This window comes from Empidonax traillii, unplaced genomic scaffold, assembly GCF_003031625.1.
Source record: "Empidonax traillii isolate 1590-97213 ecotype Southwest subspecies unplaced genomic scaffold, ASM303162v1 scaffold96:size1206935, whole genome shotgun sequence".
Lineage (NCBI taxonomy): Eukaryota > Metazoa > Chordata > Aves > Passeriformes > Tyrannidae > Empidonax > Empidonax traillii.
The window spans coordinates 389,920-410,133 of NW_020955289.1; the positions used below are offsets into that span (position 1 = coordinate 389,920).

Genomic DNA, 20,214 nt, shown 5'->3' on the forward strand with positions numbered 1-20,214 from the left:
TTTTTTTTTTTTTTAAGAAGAAAAAAGACTTCAACTGAATCATTAGTATGCTTATTGACCTTAATAATCTGCTCCACTGAGGATCCACAAGGAAGTGTAAAGCATATTTGAGCAGATGGACTGTTGAGAGTCAACTTGCATTTATGACTGAATATCCAGCTCTGTTTCTTTTATTTTGTGCCTCATGGTTTTATAGACTGCAAAGTAATTTTTTTTTTTTTTGTGCTCAGTTCTTGCATTGCAAAATCCTTTCTAATTTATAAGAACGAACGCTAACTGTTATATCATGTCCTGCTGAATTCATGGGAACTTAACAAAATACACTTCTATACATAGTAAGAAAACCTCGACTGAAATGCATTTGTATCATTTCATAATATAGATAAAGAATAACCTTGGTGGTGTGTGGGTGGGGGATTTTTGGGGGGGGGGGGATGTTCTTTTGTTTTGCCAGATCTAAGAGGCTAGAAACAAAGGTGGTGATCCTGTTAAAATCAGATAATTTTTTTTGCTCCTATGAATTAACAGGTAAATTACTTTCTTTCGATTTTTCCTGCCCACTGCCCCTCCCCTCACAAAATAACAATTGTGCAGGGCTTATCCAGGTTGGGAAGTGGAATCCAGTTCCACTCTCCTATGTGACAGATGCCCCTGATGCTACAGTAGCAGACATGCTGCAAGACGTGTATCATGTGGTCACACTGAAAATCCAGTTACACAGGTAAGTTGTACACCATTCTGGGACATGAACTGTTACTTATCTGCTCTTAACTGTTAATATTGCTTGTATTTAATTCCCACTGTGCTTTGTGCTCAAAGTACAGAGGCTTGCCTAAATTCCTTTTTAGTTACTGTAATTCTTCTTTAACTTACAGTATACTATTCCAGAAAACTTTTATAGCTCTGATACATAGATTTTCTTTGGATATCTCATTAAAACTATATTCCATTTTAGTCAATTAAATGATGCATTACAAGAAGGCATTTTACATAAAGTTTACTTAAGAGAAAAATATTTTTGCATATCATGAACAGTACCATCTGTGTGCATTTTGTAAAAGAATGACTTGCTCACACTTATTGTTGCTGTCTAGGTTCTTAAATTTCACAGCAACAAAAAAGAAAAAATGGTTAATATATTAATGCTTTTCATGATCAGTCGTGAGAAAGCATTACACCTTAAATTGTTTTACCAAGCGCATCAGAGCAGGAAGGTAGAAGTAACATGAAAAAATAGTCGCCACATGCAGCTGATGTATAATTCATGCATCAATACAGCAGATGTGTTGTATAAAGTAATTAACTAATCGGAACAATCAGGAGACCGAGAGCAATCTCCAGATGCATCTGCTTGATGCGCAAAATGAAATCTGTCTGTCTTAAAGGAATGTTCTGCAGCAGGATGCAATCTTGTAATAATCCCTTTTCTAATCTGTGTTTCAAATAGTTGCCCTAAACTAGAAGACTTGCCTCCTGAACAATGGTCTCACACAACAGTAAGAAATGCTCTGAAGGACTTACTGAAGGATATGAACCAGAGTTCATTGGCCAAGGAATGTCCCCTTTCACAGGTACTTAGCATAACATATAATAAATAATAAAGCACTGTAGGCAATGCTGATGCGAGATCTGAGATTTCTACAGACTGTAGCAAGTAGTACCCGTGGAGTGGATCTGCCAAAAATGCAAATGCATTTGACCACTTCATGATCTTTATAAATATGCCTGCTTCATTTTGAACATAGTCTTACAATGTTTCCCATGGGGAGTCGTGAAAGGTTGTTTACACCACACTAAAATTGTCTCACAGCAAACTGGATTTTAACTGGTTTTTGTCTTCAGTCTTTGAACTGCTTTGATGCAACTACTTTTTTCAAGCACATGTGTTCAAAATGTTAAAAGGCTCTTTACTTACTGCTGTCAAAAGTACTATTGAATCTGAATGCTTGTTAGATAACCTGCAGTAGTTTTAAATGCTAATTCCTAAAACGAGACAATCTTTGGCATGCTATATGAGAAGGGAATAAAGAATAAAGCTCTTTGGGTGATGTGTTGTTGCAAACAACCAAAGGAAAATCAGTCATTTATTAGTTCTAATAAAAATATACCTAAACAAAAATGAAACCTCAATTTATTCATTGCTAAATATTGAACCAATGCTTACCTCAAGCCTTAGTTATATTATGCCATTCTTTTTGTTTTTCTCTGGTCAAATTACTGCAAAGGCGCAACTTATTTTTCTGCGCACAATGGTGTCCAACAATGCTGTGGTGGGAACATGGTATTTCTTTTTTTACCTTTTAAATTTTAAAATGTATTTTGTTGTGATGCAGTGGAGACTAATTCAGTATACAAATAAATGATGCTAGTTGTGGCAGGGAGGGAAAGAAGAGAAATTAAGTAAGCCAAGGTATTTTTATGGGGATTTTATTTCTCTTGCTCAGAATACTGAGCTTTTGTCTCCAAAAAAGTTCAGTTAATCTATAGAGGACTAGTCTCTGTCTGTTTTTCCTGCAGATATATTAGCAGGCTTGTTTCCCATTGCTTTTTTTCCCCTACAGTTAGATTGTTTTCAGTGATGTGGCTCCAATATAGAAAGTTCTGAAGTGGAAATAATCAAAATTATCTTCACTGGTTGCAAACCATTCCAGTAATATGTCTGCAAAGTTATCTTTCATGTACCTACTACAAAAGCATGTGAGCTTTTGGACTGCTGGATTGTGGAAGCTACAGATAACTTGGGATTCTTCTCTATTTTATTCTAATAGTGGTACTTTTTACTTGGTACTGATAGAAAGCAAATAAATTCTATTGAGATGAGATGGAATATCTTGTTTCTGTTTGGGCATTGTGTTTCACATAGAAGTTTATGTATATATGTATATATAAAGCAGAAAGAAGTTTTCAAAAGGAAAACTTTATTAGAGAAAGCATCATGGTAGTGGAGACAGTTCAGTAATTACATTCCTCTAAAAAATTGCTTTTAAACTATACTGAGTTTTTATATAATAACTTTATTGGACAAAAAAAATCTTGCCTAATAACAGCTCTTCAAGTTAATGCATGAGATGACCAAAACTCCAGATTACAGAACTCTGATTTAGGACTGTTTACTGAATTGTACTTCTTTACCTGTAAAAGAATATACTTAAAGCTGTGAGCTTCTTTCTATTGTTAAAAGCATGCTTAATATTTTGTCCTTTCTATCTTCACCAGCGCTGACATAGTTAGATTGAAGGAATTTAAATAGCTTCTGCTTTTCTTTTTTCTTTGAGGACCAAATCATGTTAAGCTTAAAATACATTTATTTATTCCTAACTTTTGGAAAAACAAGTTGTTACAGCGGTTGATCAAGAGCCCAGCAGTCTGTCTGAACCTTCCTATTTCCCTTTGGGAGCTTGAGAGAAGATGCGTTGATCTGGCAGTGTCCTTTTCACATGACTAAATTGATCTGTATTTGCCTAACTAATAGCTCATTGTATTATTGCTCCTATGGAAGGGATTCTGATTTAAGAGTGGCAGTGTTTCATTAAAGGTATTAAAGTCTGTGAATTGCCCTGCAGTGGCATGCTGCTGCAACAGAGGTGAGAAGTAAGAACAAGGCAGAGGTCAGGAGGCAGTGTTTCCTTTGGGAGTTCTGTCAAAGTGGGAGATTCTTCTGAGAGCAGAGGAGGGGTCTCTCCTGTTTTGTACTTCCACAGGTATAGGTAACGCCATATGAAGTGCTTCATCACAAATGCAAACTAATGCAGTGACACTGTACCATAACTTATTAACACTGTTATGGATATAATTTATTAGCCACAGAAAAATGACTCCAAGTGGAAACAAGAGTAGTTACCATTTTCTGTCACTGTCATCAGCCATACTCTGTTTTGTGTAGGTATGGAGGGATTTGTTTTAAAGTATTTAAGCAGCTGTGCTCCACGCATGGCATCTCTTAAGCCCTGTTCTCACGTAGAATTTACTGGGTTTTCTTAAACAATCCTGAATTTTTTATATTAAAAAATTGCTCATATTTGTTCAGAATACTGGCATTCTATCTACTGCAAAAAAAAAAAATACCCAAAACCCCAAGCAAACTATTTTATAGTGCAGATATATTTAATAGCTTGAAAATACATAGGCAAACGAACTTTGAGAACCAGTTTGTTTCAATTATAGAAATTATGAGAACTTAACAGCATTATTTGCTTGAGTGTGGGGTTTTTTCTTTTACTTTTTTTTGTCATTTTCTTTCTTGTCCAGCTAAAACCTTGGGGCATAAAGGTAAGAACTCTTCATGCCTTTCTTAGTAAAATAGTATTGTGACTCCTGCTTTCATTAGAAAAGTTGTATACATGGTCATTTTTGAAGCTACTATAAACGCCTTGCACTGTGACTGCTGTGGCCACACCTGAAGGTCAGGTTTATTGCTCAGTATATGAGCTCACATCATGGGGAATCCCTGTAGATGTGACTTGGAGTGCTCAGGATGGACCAGAGCAAATTCACAGCTCTGAATTGCTGTGGAGTTGCAAACAGGCGTCCAGAGGTTTGGTCTCAAATTTTTGGTATCAAGCAGTTAAGGTAAAAGGACCCTGCAAATTTTGTGTGGGAAAGCTAAGCCTGTTCTGACTTATGGTCTGCACTGGATAAAAAGGTTGAAAATACCTTTACATCGAGTTTGCAGATTTTACTGCTAGAGACTGGCAGCATGTGCAGATGCTGAGTGAAAGATGTTTCGCGTTTCATACGCACAGCTCTCTTCATTTCTGCTTCCTCACCAGATTTCTTTTGATGGGGAAGGTAACTTGCAATTTAATCTAGGGCTCAATTTTGGGCTGTCTTGTGCATTCCATTAAATTGGTCTATCTTGTGAGTGGCCTAGATCTCATTTCCCTCCTGTTTTGGCTCTTGAGTCTCTAAAGGCTTGTAAAGAAATTGTTCTACCATCAATTCTTATTTCCAAACCCTTGCACAGAAGCTCTACTCTACCTCAGTCTTCTGGGAGCTGCTCTAAAGTGATCAGGCAAGCAGACAGCTCTGTTGCATTTACTTACTTAATGTTACTCTTTCAGTGTCTCTTCTCAGCCTTAGTCTTAGCATTTTCATACTTCACCTTCACAGTTTTGCTCTATTTTGATTTTTAGTGCAGAAGTCTCTTATTGCTTCCACGGTTAATAACTGAAATACTACAGGCCATATGTATGCTGATATTAATAAGAGGTTTTTTTCCTCTTTTGTCCCTGCTGAATTACTGTCTTTCACTCTCTCTGTGTATTTATATATGTATGTAGTTAGATCAACTTTTATGAGGAAGTGGAGAGCAACATGGGCTATTGGTCCAAGAAAAGAATGGGAAATTCTTTAGATAATTCTGGAATAAACTCACGGTGTGGTTTTGAACGTTTAGGTTTACCTCTTATCTTGTATTCCTGGAACCTTTTCTAGGAAAAGAAGACAACAAATCACCTACCAAATGAAGAGATCGTAGAGATTAATTAGTATCAGGGCACTGCTTTGAAAATATGGTAGTGATCAAATGACATTAATTTTTCTTCTGATATTATTTCACCTGATTTTTTTTCCTACAAAAACATTTCCTAAATGATTGTTGTTAGTATTCGCAAACAGGCACTTCTGAAGCAGTGTATTCTTTCTCTTACTCCATAGCATCCTGAAATGTGAAGGTATTTGGTGGTTTTTGTTTGCAGTTTTTTTGCCCGTTTTGCTCATCCTTTGAAACTGCTTGTTTCTAGTCTGACTCTCAGGACAACCATGAGTCAGTGCATTACAGATGAAAAATTCCAGGCCTGATATATAGTAGAATCTCAAATCTCTATGGCTTTTTTTCCCCAATATTTTGTAGGAGACATGCAATATTTCCATTAAATATATCTAGAGGCTGTGATACTTGGGAACGTAGTAATTTACAGACATTGCATTACTGTTTTAAAATTTTTTTGAAGATACTTGTGTATTCCCCCCTTCTACCACCATATAATGTTATTTACATAATTTTGCTCTTGGTGATGAGGGAATATTTTTTTTTTTCAGTCAGAGGGATATATTCTTGCATTCCATGAAAAGTATGCATACACAAAACAAGTGCTGGTACGATACCCAAGCCTGAATAGTTTTGCACTTGTGATAAATATAACTGTCCTGACTGCATTTTTAACAAGCTTCCATGCTGTAGTGAATGATTCTCTGCATCTGACGTGGGTATGTTATAGATCATATTCTTTCCTTTTTGTTCAGATATCCTGCCCTGAATTTGCATGTTATTTTATGCAGACATCGTGCAGACTTTATATGATCTGGCAGAGACAACGGGCAGAAAGCTTTCTTAGAACATCGCTGTTTCTCAGTTCACCTGATCTGAAGGCACCTGGCTATCACGGCAAATAAGCAGCTCAATAGAAATCCTCTTACATTTCCTCGCTGCTGTTCTGGCCAACCCCCTTCTTCCAAAATCCTAACCAAAAAAGTTGTTTTCTAAAATTAAAATTTCTATACCTATACATAATCAAGGAATGAACAATTAAGAGTTGCCAAAATAAATATGTTTTATGAGCAATTTTTAATTCATGCTTTACAAAACCGAAAGGTATGTTTTACCCCCTCCCCTTTCAATTATTTTACCTACCTAGACTTAAGATCAAGTCCTTGGATTTCTTTGTTGCTTTTAAGTCTTCTCTCTTCTTCCCCTCCCCCAATAATTAATAACCTGAGTAAGGAATGCAGCTCCTTTTTCTGCTTTAGAAGTTGCTGTACTTTAGATTTTAAAGATGTCATTAATTATTTCAGGGAAGTAAATCCTTGAGGGCCTGGGTTCAGGTTTTGGCAGGCAGGCCTTTTCAACCCACCTCCCACTTGCTCAAGAGCATTCACTATGATGTCTCTTCAAGCTGACATGGTATCTGGATTTTTAAAACATTTGTGATTAACTATTAAAATTTGTGGCAATGATTTTTAGTCATCCAGATAGAATGGGCAGTGCAAAGTGTATTGTTTATGGGATGAGCAAGATGTAATGCGCGTGTTGGTAGAGTCGGGTGAGGACATTCACAGGGTACTCAACCTTTCAATTGCTTGATCATCTGATCACTAATCTATATTCTTTAAATGCACCTAAATGTTCTTTAGATGCACCAAAATGCTCTGTGTTAGAGCTATGTCAGTCTATCTACAACTGTTTTATCTGGGCAGTGCCCTAATAAAGGAGAAAATATATAGCTATTTTTTTCTGTCTCTTCGTTAGAATTTAGTAAGGATGTAAAGTCCATTTCCAAAACAGTTATGAGGCCTGAAATTATTGTGTGGAGGAGGGGAGAAATGTACCTTATTCCTCAAATAAATGCAGTTTCTGCCTTCAGAGGAGTGTGCAAAGTGTCAGTGTGTCCCTTAGTATCTGTGCTGTAATGAGGTCTTGTGTTTCTGCTTCTGAAAAGTGGAGGAGTCCAACAGAGGAATGATGCTAGTGTTGATAGTTTGTTGTGTTTTTTTTAACACTCCTAAAGTCAGCTGTACGGAATTATAAGCACCTGTCCTCTGCCAGGCTCTCTTGTGAACAAAGTACAAAATTAATGTATTTTTGTGACTGTGTCCCCCACATTGTGGGCTAACCATTTGTGCTTGTAACTCAGTAATTTTGAGAACTGTGTCATGTGAATGGTTATCTGCATCATATGGACTTCAAGTTTTAGGGAAGTGACAGAATCAAAAGCAACACAGCACTTTTTCTTCTGATATGTTTTCCTTCTAAAACATGCATATGTTGTAGAACTGAGCTACTTGACTTCTGTGTTTATTCAGTGGTCCTGAGAATGGTACATAGAATAACTGCATTTTAAATATTTGTAGTGATGTTCTTTTTATAGTTATATGTATACATATAATCATGCCTTTTTTTTTTTCCCTTCTGGATACATTTAGAGGGTTGAGAGGCAGTCAAGTAATGCACTACTACAAAATTTTGTATTCATTTGTTCATGTTTCTCGCATACTTTTTAATGCAGTCATGGCCTAGTGCAAACCCTGATTGATTTATTTTTTCCATAACTTTGAGAGTTAACAAGCCACTCCTCCAGTGTTCTTTAAAGCAAGATTGCAAATAAGTCTTTTTTTTTTTTTCCTTATTGGCAAATTTTTGGCTGTAGAGTACTGCACAAGTATAAACAACATGAGAGATCCTTTAACATAACATGAGAGAGCCTTTAGTCGCTTTGCTCCCTAGCTTTGGAACTCATTGCCAATTGAAGTAAGGAAAGCTTGGCTGTTGGGACTTTTAAATCTAGACTTAAAAGTTATTTGTTCTGTTTAGCATTTTTAAAATTATTCTATTAGGAATTGTATGTGCTTCAGTTTTAATTTTAACTCATAATGATTGTAAAGCACCCTGGGATGCTTGCATGAAGGGCGCTACAGAAACCCAAGATTGCATTGTACTGTGTTGTAATGTATTGTATTATTACATGGTGCTGGAGTTGGACCACGGACAATTCATATAGAAAGCATTTGAATACTTAGCTAAAGATAAGGAGTGTGCATATGAGGGGGGTACTGTCTTTTCTTGCTTCTTTTCCCCCTTTTCTGTCAGTTATTTTATTAAACTAAATTAACATGGCAGTTATTCCCTAAGAAATGGCAGCGTAATTTACTGCTGCAAAGGGGCTCAAAATGTAAACCAGATGATAAACTAAAAATAAAAAAGTCCACATTAAGATTTAATTGCACTTCCCTTTCTATATTACGTTCTTATGTAAAATACATTACAAAACAGTACATTCTTTATCACTTCCTTCAGTTTTAACTGAATTTCATTAACAATAAAGAAATATATTGTCTCTATTTTCAGTAATGTCACTTGACAGTTAATCCCTTAACTTGATGTACATGTCTTTAAGACTTTTTTTTTTTTTTTTTTTTTTTTTTTTTTTTTTTTTTTTTTTTTTTTTTTTTTTTTTTTTTTTTAATAAAGAACATGATAGCACTGACTGGAGCCAAGTATTGCACAATCATGTGATTTGCAAGTTTCCCAGCTCACAGCTTTGCCAGTGCAGGTCAATTCACACCTGCCACACTTATGCCATTCTGGTCCTCATGTTGCTTTTTCCTCAGTGATTGTCAGAGGTAGAGAGAGTTGTGCATGCAGCTCCTTCCTTCCCCCCTCCCTCCACACTCCAAATGTGTGGTAAACCTTGTGCATTGGAAGTGTCTCCTCAGGAATTAAATGGAGTTTAATTTCTGTCCATTAGAAAGCTGCTATCCACATCGCCAATTAAGCCTTCTATTTAAAGGGCGAGGAGATACGTATGTCTACATCTTAATCACTGCTGTGACTGGTTTGCAGAGACCTTCCCTGACTGGTTCAGTTATTACTAGCAGTGGTGGGAGGCACAGAGATCAGCATGGTTATAAAACCTACCCAAAAGCTGAGCAAATTCTGTAGGTGCTGTAGCGTCACTGTCAGCAGATTTGAAGCTGAGGTACATCTGTGTTAGGGGATGCAGGGGTGTAGGCATAAAGATGCATCGGGAGAAAATTACTTGAATTGGTAGTAATTTTTTACCTGATGGGAACAAAAGCAAAAACAGGACCCACCTGTTGAGAGGCAATGCTCAGAGACAAGCAACTCTAGCCCTGTCAGACCGGACTCATTGCATGCCTTCACTCTAATCATAACTTAAAAGAGATGAGTTTCTCAAACAGACTGAGCAAAACTCTCAAAGCTTGCTCCCCCACCATCACCACTTTTTTCTTTTTTAATTAATAGTTAGGTTCTTTTTATTTCTAAGAAACATGGTAAGAGAACCCTAAGGTGAGGGCGAGTATTGTCTCCCTTTCCTTGGACAATTCTTTAAGAATAGCATAAATTGGTATCAGATTCCTCTGGTGCCTGCAGCTGTGATCAGAGGACAGGTTTTTCAGGACAGCAGCAACCTCAGACCTGCTTCATTCCAAGCCATGGAATAAACTGCTCAAAAGGGAAATGTTCTGTTCCCTAGAGGTGGGAACAGATGAAACGTTCTCCTTATATACACCTGTCTCACTTTTATTTTGTTTTTTAGGTTCTAAGATTTCCTACACTGAAAGCTGCAGTTCTTCCATAAGCTTGCACCAAAAGAGGGGGGAAACTGCTAAAACACAACCTGTGCATCGCTGTGCCACTGTTCCAAAGGATTTGATTCTTTATAGTACACTGTCAGGGAGAAGGTTGGGTTTTGTGATGATGAAAACCTGAAACCCATGCAAAAGGACTTTTATATCAATGGCCTTTCTAGAGATGGACAGTAGATTTCAGCTCTATAATTTTACCTTGGGTGTTTGTATTTGAATCAGTATATTTAGACTCATAGAATTTTAAGGGTTGTGTATCTATATATTTATGAATATATCTTACAGTAAAATTCCACCGAAATATACATGTCAGCTAGTACATCTCCAAGCTCTTAAAGGTGTGTTCCTTCACTTTTTGTAAGGAGGAGCTTTGTGTGCTGAATCTAATCTAGCTGCATTTTTTAAAATATATATATTTTAATGTAATGGGTACCTAAGAAAAAAAATTTAGTAAATAGAACCTCAAAGTGCTTGTACATATTCCTCATGGAAACCTAGGTGGAACATTTCTCTTTTGAGATACCTTTCATTGAATCATGGATCTTTTTATGAATTCTTCAGAGCATTTATACTTTTCACAAACTCTTGACAGTGAAAGGTAGGAACACAGAGGTGAAACTAGTATCTTGGCTAGCGTATGTGCTTAAAATGTCACCTTTCTATGATTTTACTTGGTAGAAGTTAAGAATCCATAGCAAATTTCATACTATAAATTATTATTTTCCCAACAAATTTTTACGTTTTTTTTAGGAAAGAAAGTAGTTTCTTCGTGTGCTTTTAGCAGCACCTCCCTCACAGAATTTGGGTCTATATGATAAAGAATAATCATAAAGAGGTACATGGTGAAATAATAAAACTGACACTTAACCATTTAAGCAAAGGATAGGTAACGGATGTTACATTTGGCATTAGAGGAGTATTTAAGCATGCAATCAGAGGCATGAGAAATGCATTCACTAGGAGCAGCAATCAATGAAGTTCAATCTAAAAGCTACTCCTACATTAAAAAAAAAATGAACTAGTAGAAAGGTACATAAACAGTGCATATCTAGTCAAAGAGATTAGCATGGATGCGATGCAAGACCCAGCACAAGAAGTCTTCAGATAAATATCACATCATTTCTCTAGCTCAGCCACTGGTAGCTTGGCTGAACTCAGAAATTGCTAGATGAAGTTCAAGGGTCTCTTTTTCATGTAGATTCCAAAATGGATGTTCAAAATGGTCTCTTTTGACTTTAAAAATCTGCAAAAACTTTTGTAGAAAAAGGAAAAGAGATCAAAGAACACGCTTATCCTTAACACCAAAAGAAATTCAGCAAGACAACTGCTAGTGCTACTGAGTCTGATGACTTCTTGTCTGGACATTGTGCCTTAGGGCTCAGCTTCATGCCAGACATCTGATGCTTTGCCTAGCAGAACGGTGGAATCCGAGAAGAGAGTTGCTGAAAATCATGTCCTATTTCCCAGCAAGGAAATCTTCCTTAATGTGGTGGATATTAAGCAATTCTACAAAAACTGTATTGAAAACAGCCATGTGGCTGGTTGAAGATAGAGCAGTTATCAACATCTGTATCAGGAGAATGTGTATGCTGCATTTTTGTGGAAAGTTTAACATACACAAAGCTGACTTTAATGCATTAATAGATCTAAAATGTCCTGTATTGCTCAAAACATTTGCATTAAAATAGTATTTGAAAGCATGTACATTAGGATAAGCATTCCAGATAGGAAACAAGTCAGAAGCACTCTGACCTGGCTGGAACAGAGTGTTTAGAAAGAAAAGCAATCCACCTGAGAGGAGGATTGAAGGTGTTTCACATTTTCACCAGATCAGTCTGCGAGATTTCCAAGACCTCACCTACCTCTTTATTTCTGCTGTTTTGCCCTATCCCCATCCATCTTGCATAATTTGGATTGTTGTCCTGGGCTCTAGCTTCCTCTAGTCTTGCTTGTTGCATCCCAAGGAGAAAAGGTGAGTGTAGGTGCACAGGCCTCACGTAGTGCACTGCCTAGTGTAGGTAGGAACAGCAGCCTTCTGGAGAGAGGCTGAGGACCCTGTCACCGCATCATGGGACTGATAAGGAAGGATGAAACTTCCCCTGGAGTAGCTTAGCTCTGGTTCTGTGCACTTGAAGTCTAGCCAGGGTTGGAGCAGGGCTTCTAGGTTTGGCTTCGTCCAGCAGAAATTCTGCCTGTACACCCTGAGATCTTGTTGTGATGTGCACCAATGTGGGAGCAATCAGTAGAGCCCTTGAGAACACGCATTCCCAGTTCAAGCTGAAGTAGCAGTGTAAAGCAGTCTAGTTACTTCATAACAGCTCTTTCAAATGGATTCCTGGCTGAAATGGGTAGTGCTTTTCTTACCCGTGGAGATCTCAAGTTTCGGAGCTCTGCTGGCAAAGGCACTTGCATAATCAAAATCTCAGGGTGTAACAACTCACCCCTCAATTTAATTTTAGTTCCGTGAAGTAAACCCAGAATTAACTTATTAAATATTGATTATTTTGCATTTTATGCTTATCCAGGTTGATTTCAGGAAGGGTTTAGCCAGGACTTTTACTACGAAGTACCTGTCATTTACAAATTGTGTGCAATAAAAATCAGGATTCTTAAAAAGATTGATGTTGGACATCTGACAATGAAGACAAAAATATGTTATGTCTCCTTATCTTTTATAGGTTGAGGTTGTGACTTCTTTTTCTTTCTTTCTTTTTTTTTTTTTTTAAAGTCTAAGGCACTTTGCCATAAAGCTTGTAAAGCAGTTATGAAGTTCTTCAAATCTGAATTAACATTTCCCACCTACCTATCATTCTCTCTTTTAAGCTTTTAACCTTTGTAGTTATAAGACTAGTATCTTGGGAAGCAGCTTTTTATTTGAGCTTTATTTATATCCATCAGTGGGAGATGCTCGGAAAACATTGGGAGAATGCTGCTCTGTCATGCAGCAACTGGGAATTTACATTACAGAATGGTAAAAATAGTGCAAGGATCAGTTCCTTCAGATGCTGAATCCTCATTTCAGAGTTTCAAAATCTTCCCATGTGTGGGTATATTTCTATGCATATCTAAATATATTCGTAGATATGTATATATTATTTGGGTTCTTTTAGTTTTATATCTTCCCTCATTATATTCAATGTAGCTTTATGTTTACGTTAATACATACATTTATAATAGTTAAAGACAACATAAGGCAGAAAAGGAGGAGGAGATAATTTAGGTTTTACAAGGATAAGAGAAAGGAAGAAAGACATGCTCATGTATTGGAAGAAAAGCTTGTGCCATCATTGTAAATCTGTATTTTATTCAGTTTTAACTTATATGACCAGCATTTGCCATGCAGATTCTTACTTTTCCTGACCCTGGCAACAGTATGGAGGTCAGATAGCCATCCAAGTGCAATGCCAACGGCACAAACAAAAGTTTTTTTCTTCTCTGTCCATCTGTGGGTTTTTCCCTGATTCTGCGTGTTTATAGGGCATATGACAACAAATTCCGTTGCGTTATTTGCTATAGTTCAAGCTAATGGACCAAGGAATTTAACATAATTCTTCATACGCAGTTAAACTGTCCATTTCATGATTCCTTGTCCAAAAAACAGCTAGTGGCTGGATATATTTGGTCTGCTTTCATTTGGAGTGGCAGATGATATATCTCTGCCATGCCAGAACACTAGGAACAACATTTTGCCCTGGTCGGGTTTTTGCAGTACGTGGGCTGGCGTAGGCTCAGGAAGGCTAAAATCTTTTGATTTGGGGATAATCTTGTGTTATCCGGTTGGGGCTTGAATGTTCCCTTCTCATTTGAAAAATGTGAACGTAGAGCCTCCTGAGAAATAAACACTCCTAAAGAGTTCAGCTTGTATTAAAACGGATGCTTGCTATTTCCACGCAAACAAAAGCCACTGATAGTGGCTAGGATAGGGGAAACAAAGTTCCTCTGTCCTTCATGAAAAGACCCTCCCCACCCCCCAACCCCAAATCTTTAAGTTCTGGTCTGCAACTTTATCACTATTCAAACTAGGTCTAGGGACAAAGGCTCGTAGCTTTTCTCTTTTTCTTTTTTTTAAAAGGCATGTTAGGTTTGAAGCATTGGAACAGGCTTCGCTGCTGGTGTCTAGGGATGTAAAGCAGAGGATTTATGGAAGACAAAATAGAATAGAGCCTTAAAAGTTTGGCTTTAAAAAACGGAGCCAGTAGTTTGACAGATTGTTCAGTAAATGTTCATTTTATTGAGAATTATAAAAAAGGTGCTTAACGCCTCTGTACCATTAATATAATACATTAAAAGAGTACTGTCAAGATTAGTGTTTCAGCTCTGAAAATTGACTGTAGGGTTTATGGGCAGCACTGTTCATACTCTGCTTGTAAGATGAGGTATCTTCTACTTACCACTTGACAAAACCATTATGTCGTTACAAGTCTTTATACTGAAAAACTTGATAAATAGTAAAACGTAAATAAAATGTCATTTGAAAAGTGGGAGAATAGTTGCTGCCTGTCTTATAGCCAGATTTAGCAGATGCGGGTTTGAATGTAAAACAGTTGTGAAAATAGCCGGTGTCAAACTAGTGCAAAATTAAACTTGTGGGGTGTTCTGTTTTCAGTGTCTTGTCATTGTTGAAGTACTCCATTTCAAAAGCATGCATTCCTTTCTACAGAAAAAAAAATCAGATTCCTTAGTTGAAATTAATTAGCATTCAGAAACCAGATAGCATGTTTTTGGGTATTCATGAGATCTCTGTTTGAAAAAATGTTTTTAACTTGTAGAAATGTGTTGCAACACACAGATGGGAAGAAAAAGAAAAAAAAATCTCTTTAGCAAGCACTGTGTGTAAAAGGAATATTACATTTTGCACGCTCCTGATTACCCTGTGTAAACAGTTTTTGACATCTGTCTTTATAGTTTTCGAGGAGAGGAAGACTTTGTTAAAAGAACCATTTTTATACAGCAGTCACCATTTCAGTCTTGCTTTACCTGTATTATGAAAGCAGATGGTCTGCATGTCTTTTGAATATTTATAACTATCAAAAACAATCTCTTGCTATTCACCCTTAGGCTTATGAGATGTCAGGACTGTTCTGGTTGAAAAAAAATCATCTTGGGTGTTTACAGAAAGGGGATTACATTAAGCTGAAATGACTATACATTTTCTAGTTTAATATTTGTCCATCAGCTGTTTAATCGTATTTAGATAATTGTGTAAATAAGTTGTTGCAGCCCTTGCCCCTTCCGCTGAGCAGGCTTGAAGCTTTAAACACCGATGAATGAGTTGTGAAAAAGCTCAGATTTTTTTTTTTTCTAGTTAAACAACATGGAATACCTAAATAAGTTTTGGTTACAATGCTCCTTTTGAGGGAAATGTTTAATTTGCAAAGGAATCTCCAATATCTAATTCAGCTGAGTTGTGTTAGGAAGCTGCTGTGTCTGTTACTCTCTGCTAAGTCTGTTAGCATGTATTTGCTCTGTGTAAATACTGCAGCCCAAGTACCCCTTCATGAGGCATGAAAACAACCTTATTCTGCCCATATAAAAATAATTTTAAGGTTATTTAGGGGAAGTTTTGGGACTGTGGGGGTTAAAAGCTTTTTTGACTGGAAGCTGAGCAATCACTGATAACAGATTTTGCTGTGGTTGGTTGATTTGGCAGAAAAGCATGAACAGTTTTGGTTTAGATGATTGAATTAACCTGATTAACATTGTTTTTGTTGCTTTGCAAAAAGGACAACAGTATACTTTTAGCGATGATCAAACAGCACTTCACCTGGTTGAAGAGCAGTGTTAGAGGCAATGACTCAGAAATGCCTCCCTTGAAGCACCTGCAGCAGTGGCTGCAGCAATTAGCCAGCATGAAAGGCTCAGGTCCTCCCTGTGTCTGGCAAGACGCACCTTGCATTAGATTCTGGCACAATTCAAAAGGTGTCTGATGCTACCATTTTGCTGGGTTTTGTTTGCTGGGCATATGAAAATATTTCTGGTTGAGATTTATGATATTTCCCCAGGGAGTTCCCCAACTTCTTTGAGAAAAGATGGTGTCAGGTTTTCAAATCTCTGGTATTTAATCTTCCACAGAAAATGGGATTTTGTTCAATCTACACTGGGTGAACCTCAGCTGAACTTCAGAACAAATTCTACCCCTACTTCCACACAGTTGTTGGATGCCTAATTATAATTAACTTATTTGGCTAAAAAAAGAGCACTTGGGCTGCAGCAGATGGTATCATTCCAGAATAGTGGGATTTCTGTGAAGGTGGCACCATTTCAGATGAGATCTCCCGATTCTCAGAACAGGACTGCAAGTGATGTTGTTGGGGGGGAGGGAGGATGGGAGAGGAGAAGGAGGGAGATTTGAGATCTTGAAGTCTTTCAAGTCTGAAGAGATAAGTTAAGACTGTGGATTTGTGACCAGTTTTTGCATTCTATCAATTTTCTTTGCAACGTGTGAAAAAGAAATCTGATTATGAGTGATAAATGTGATGCATTTGAATATTTGTGTGATATATTTATGTTCGTCATCCTTGTATGTGGAAGGCACCTGCCTCTGTGCCTCACAGATAAGGAGGATGTATGCAGTAGTACCTGAATATGATGTGCTTCAAATACAATAATTTTGATTTTGATTATTGATAAGTCGGGACATGGGGAGCTCCTCAAGTGTAATGACCCAGGTAATACAAAAAATATCAATATGCCTCCAGTTTAGATTGTGGACCTCGGAAGACCACTAACTCATAGGCTTAATCTTAACGTTTAGGCCATAAGCATACCAGACATGCATATTAGATTGGCATTAAAATGTACATGAATTCTACAGCAATAGGAAATTCTATAGCAAAGTGCATCTCTCTGCACTGATGTGACTGCAGGTTTGATGACAATAAATAAAGCATAGAAACAATGACATTCAGTGTTGTCAAGTGATTTTCTGAGTTAACAAGGTAGTAATATTTTATCTGGCTTGTAAAATTTTGCCTTCAGTGAATTAGTAAATAAATCATTGATTCCTCCTGATGAGGATTCTTAGCGTAGGTAATATCACTTGAATGTTTGCATGAAGTGTTCTCGAAGAAAATGCAGGATAATTTTCATTTTTAAAAGTGTTTGTAATGTCTCACTTTTTTTTTTTTTTTTTAAATCTATTTTGAAGAGCAGGGGCAATATCCCAACGTTAGCCATCAAAGCTTGAAATTCATATTGTGAAGTTAAAATTCCTAGCAGTGTTACTTAAACAGACCAGTGCCCTATTTGGTTGTAAAGTAACTGCATTAAATTTATTCCTGAAGAAACAAGGAGTTTCAGAAACTGCCATGTCATTTGTATATCATCTTTATAAAATTATGTGGAAGAGAGGACTAGGAAATCTTAGACAAACATCTTCATCAATAATAGATAATTTTCTAAAGTTATTACTAATATACATGTTGTCATGCTTACTAAAGTTATTTAGGCAAGAGAAGACATCTGAAAGGCGCAAAGTAAAATGAGAGAAAAAACACCTTGAAATTTAAATGGTGTCCAAAAATATGCATGAGCTGATATGGGATAGAGGCCCCTGACAGGTGCAGTTCCCCGTTTTGCACATACTGATCTGCAGGTTCTGCATGTAGAGTACCTGTGCAGTCATATAATTTACCAGATCCACATGACTTTTTAAATTATGCCTTATGTATCTTGTGCCCATGTTTAAGATGGTTTAATCTGTAAAAGAGCTTAAAAGATAATTCTGTACGTATTAGACATTAATGATACTGCTATTATACTGAAAATTGAAATTGGGTTCAGCTGGGCTTGGTTCAGGTCATTCAGGCTAGAGTTGCAGTAGTCTATTAAGATTTCACTCTCCTTTTATACCACTGACAAAAGGCTTCTAGCTAATTTCAGAAATGCCAGATTAATATCAAGAAATGGCAAGAATTTTGGTGATTCAGAGAAACGTTAAAATAGCTAGCTGCTGAGTAGAGGGTATCCACATTTGGCATAAATAATACTGCCTCACTCTAGCAGTTCTGAACCTCCACTAGTAGCTTGTTACTGAGTAATACCTTAGAAAATGGTTATAATGAACTTCACTAAGATCAATAATGAAGGTAATTTTTGTCAGAAACTGAACTAGCCTTATAAAAGAAGACTTATAGTAATATTTATTGCATTTTTACTCCAAACTCTTTCTTCCAGCGTTTATTGCGGTTTATGTAACAAAGGGTTGATGCTGTACATCGATTTTGTGATAGCACAAATATATCTTAATGTTACATGCTGAATAGCGAAGAAACATAATAATCAGGGCTTTGTCTTCTTGACTGTCATTTTCTTGATACACTGGACAGTTCCTGTAGTTAAACTAAAAGTAATTACTTTCCACATAGAAATTTAAAGGGTGACAAAGTTCAGTCTATTGAAATTATATTTGCTAATTTTGTTGTTCAGACATCATATATTGAGTATAATTTCCAAGTTGGAGCATTATCTCATTTTGCAAGGCTTAGTCGTAATTGATTTTGTAAAAGAATGTACTGGAACTGAAAGTTTTATGCATGGTAAATTCCACTATTTTAAAATTGGTCAGAACTGAGCAGAAGGTAAATTTCTCACTGTAGCTATCTGATATCTTGAGAACCTTTGAGGAAAAAAAACACATTTCTGTCATCCTTTGGTCTATTTTACAGCTAATATTCAGTTACAGAATTAGACATGACAATAAGCTTTTCATAAGCCTGTTTTTGCAAATCACTTAAAATACCCTATTTAGAAAAAGCAAGGCTGGGTTCATTTTGGGTTGTTAGATACATATTTTATTCTGCTATAAACCCCTTATTTTATTCTACTCGTAAGTTATTCAGGTAAACTTTAATGCTACAATTTTCTGGGGTTTGCTCTGTGATGAGTGGCACACAGGGACTGGACATGGGTAACTTGGGTCACTGCTTCCATTTGTGAAGGCAGTGTAGGATATGTATGCCTGTAAACTTGTGTGGGTATGTGAAGGGTCAGTCAAATTTGGAAGAAGAAATAGGCTGAACAAAATTCACTTTCAAGATTAGCATCTTCCATCCAGAGCCCATTTCATTGCCTGATGTTTCTTGGTCAATAACTTTGTTCTTCGCTTAGTACATCTGCCTTTTTGTACACCCATTTACAGTATACCTTGGTTTGTTTTTGTGCTCAATTAATGAGTTTTTTAAAAAGCTTTGGAAGATAGGATTAAAAATGCAATATGGTTCTCAAATGCTAAAAATATAATGGTTCAACAATTGAAATAATTTGTGCTTTGACTTGTACTGCTCCGCATTATAGATTTTTTTTTTCTTCTCCCCTTTTCACAGAGTATGATTTCTTCCATTGTGAACAGCACTTACTATGCAAATGTCTCAGCAGCAAAATGTCAGGAATTTGGAAGGTGGTATAAACATTTCAAGAAGGCAAAAGATATGATGGGTAAGCAAAAAAAAAAAATTGCCTTGATGGTGGTTACATACCATTATGTGTCACATTGAGGTCTGTCACAGTCATATAAGAAGCCAGTTCCCTTCACAGTAAGTTTAGGATGCTTTTGATGAGTAGATGTAGAAAGTACATATATAGTGAAAGAATTCATTTAAATAAATATTTGCTATCGAAACAGCCAAGCTGACTTGGGTTGCCAGAGATGTAAAGCTGTCATTCTGTAAATTTAGAGATCTTCTACCACCCAGAATAATTGTTTAGAAAACCTGTTCCTGGAACTGTGACGAACTGATTTTTTAATGTATGTGGGGTTTTTTTTCTTGCTCTGGCTAATGTATATTTAAAGAAACAGGTTTCTATAACTCTCACTACCTCCCAGCAAGAATGATATAATTTTTTAAATTCATATCTTTCTCTAACTTTGGAGCCCTAATTTCAGTTCATTTTAACAAATATTTGTTGTGACAATTGTTCGCTTGTTGTAGTAAGCACAAATAAGTTATTAGATAAAAAAATCTATCAGTGGAACATATTAATTCTGTGATACCTTTTATCTTTCTTAAACCTGTTCACATAATTCTAAACACTTCATATCAGAACATTTTTAAATAGATTTCAACAGAATGGAGAAGGGGGTCCTCAATTTGGATTGAATTTTGAGCTTGA

The 20,214-nt window shown here is 36.6% G+C and overlaps 1 protein-coding gene across 10 annotated transcripts in view; it reads left to right on the forward strand.

Annotated features, from left to right (window-relative positions):
* SATB1 (SATB homeobox 1) overlaps positions 1–20,214 on the forward strand; it is a 93,905-nt gene that overhangs the window by 27,563 nt on the left and 46,128 nt on the right. For all 10 annotated transcript variants that reach the window (XM_027881821.1, XM_027881819.1, XM_027881818.1 and 7 more), the window contains 3 exons: positions 595–721; positions 1,448–1,571; positions 19,428–19,539. In XM_027881821.1, coding sequence (XP_027737622.1) covers positions 595–721; positions 1,448–1,571; positions 19,428–19,539 — 363 coding nt within the window. The remainder of the gene's footprint in view (positions 1–594; positions 722–1,447; positions 1,572–19,427; positions 19,540–20,214) is intronic.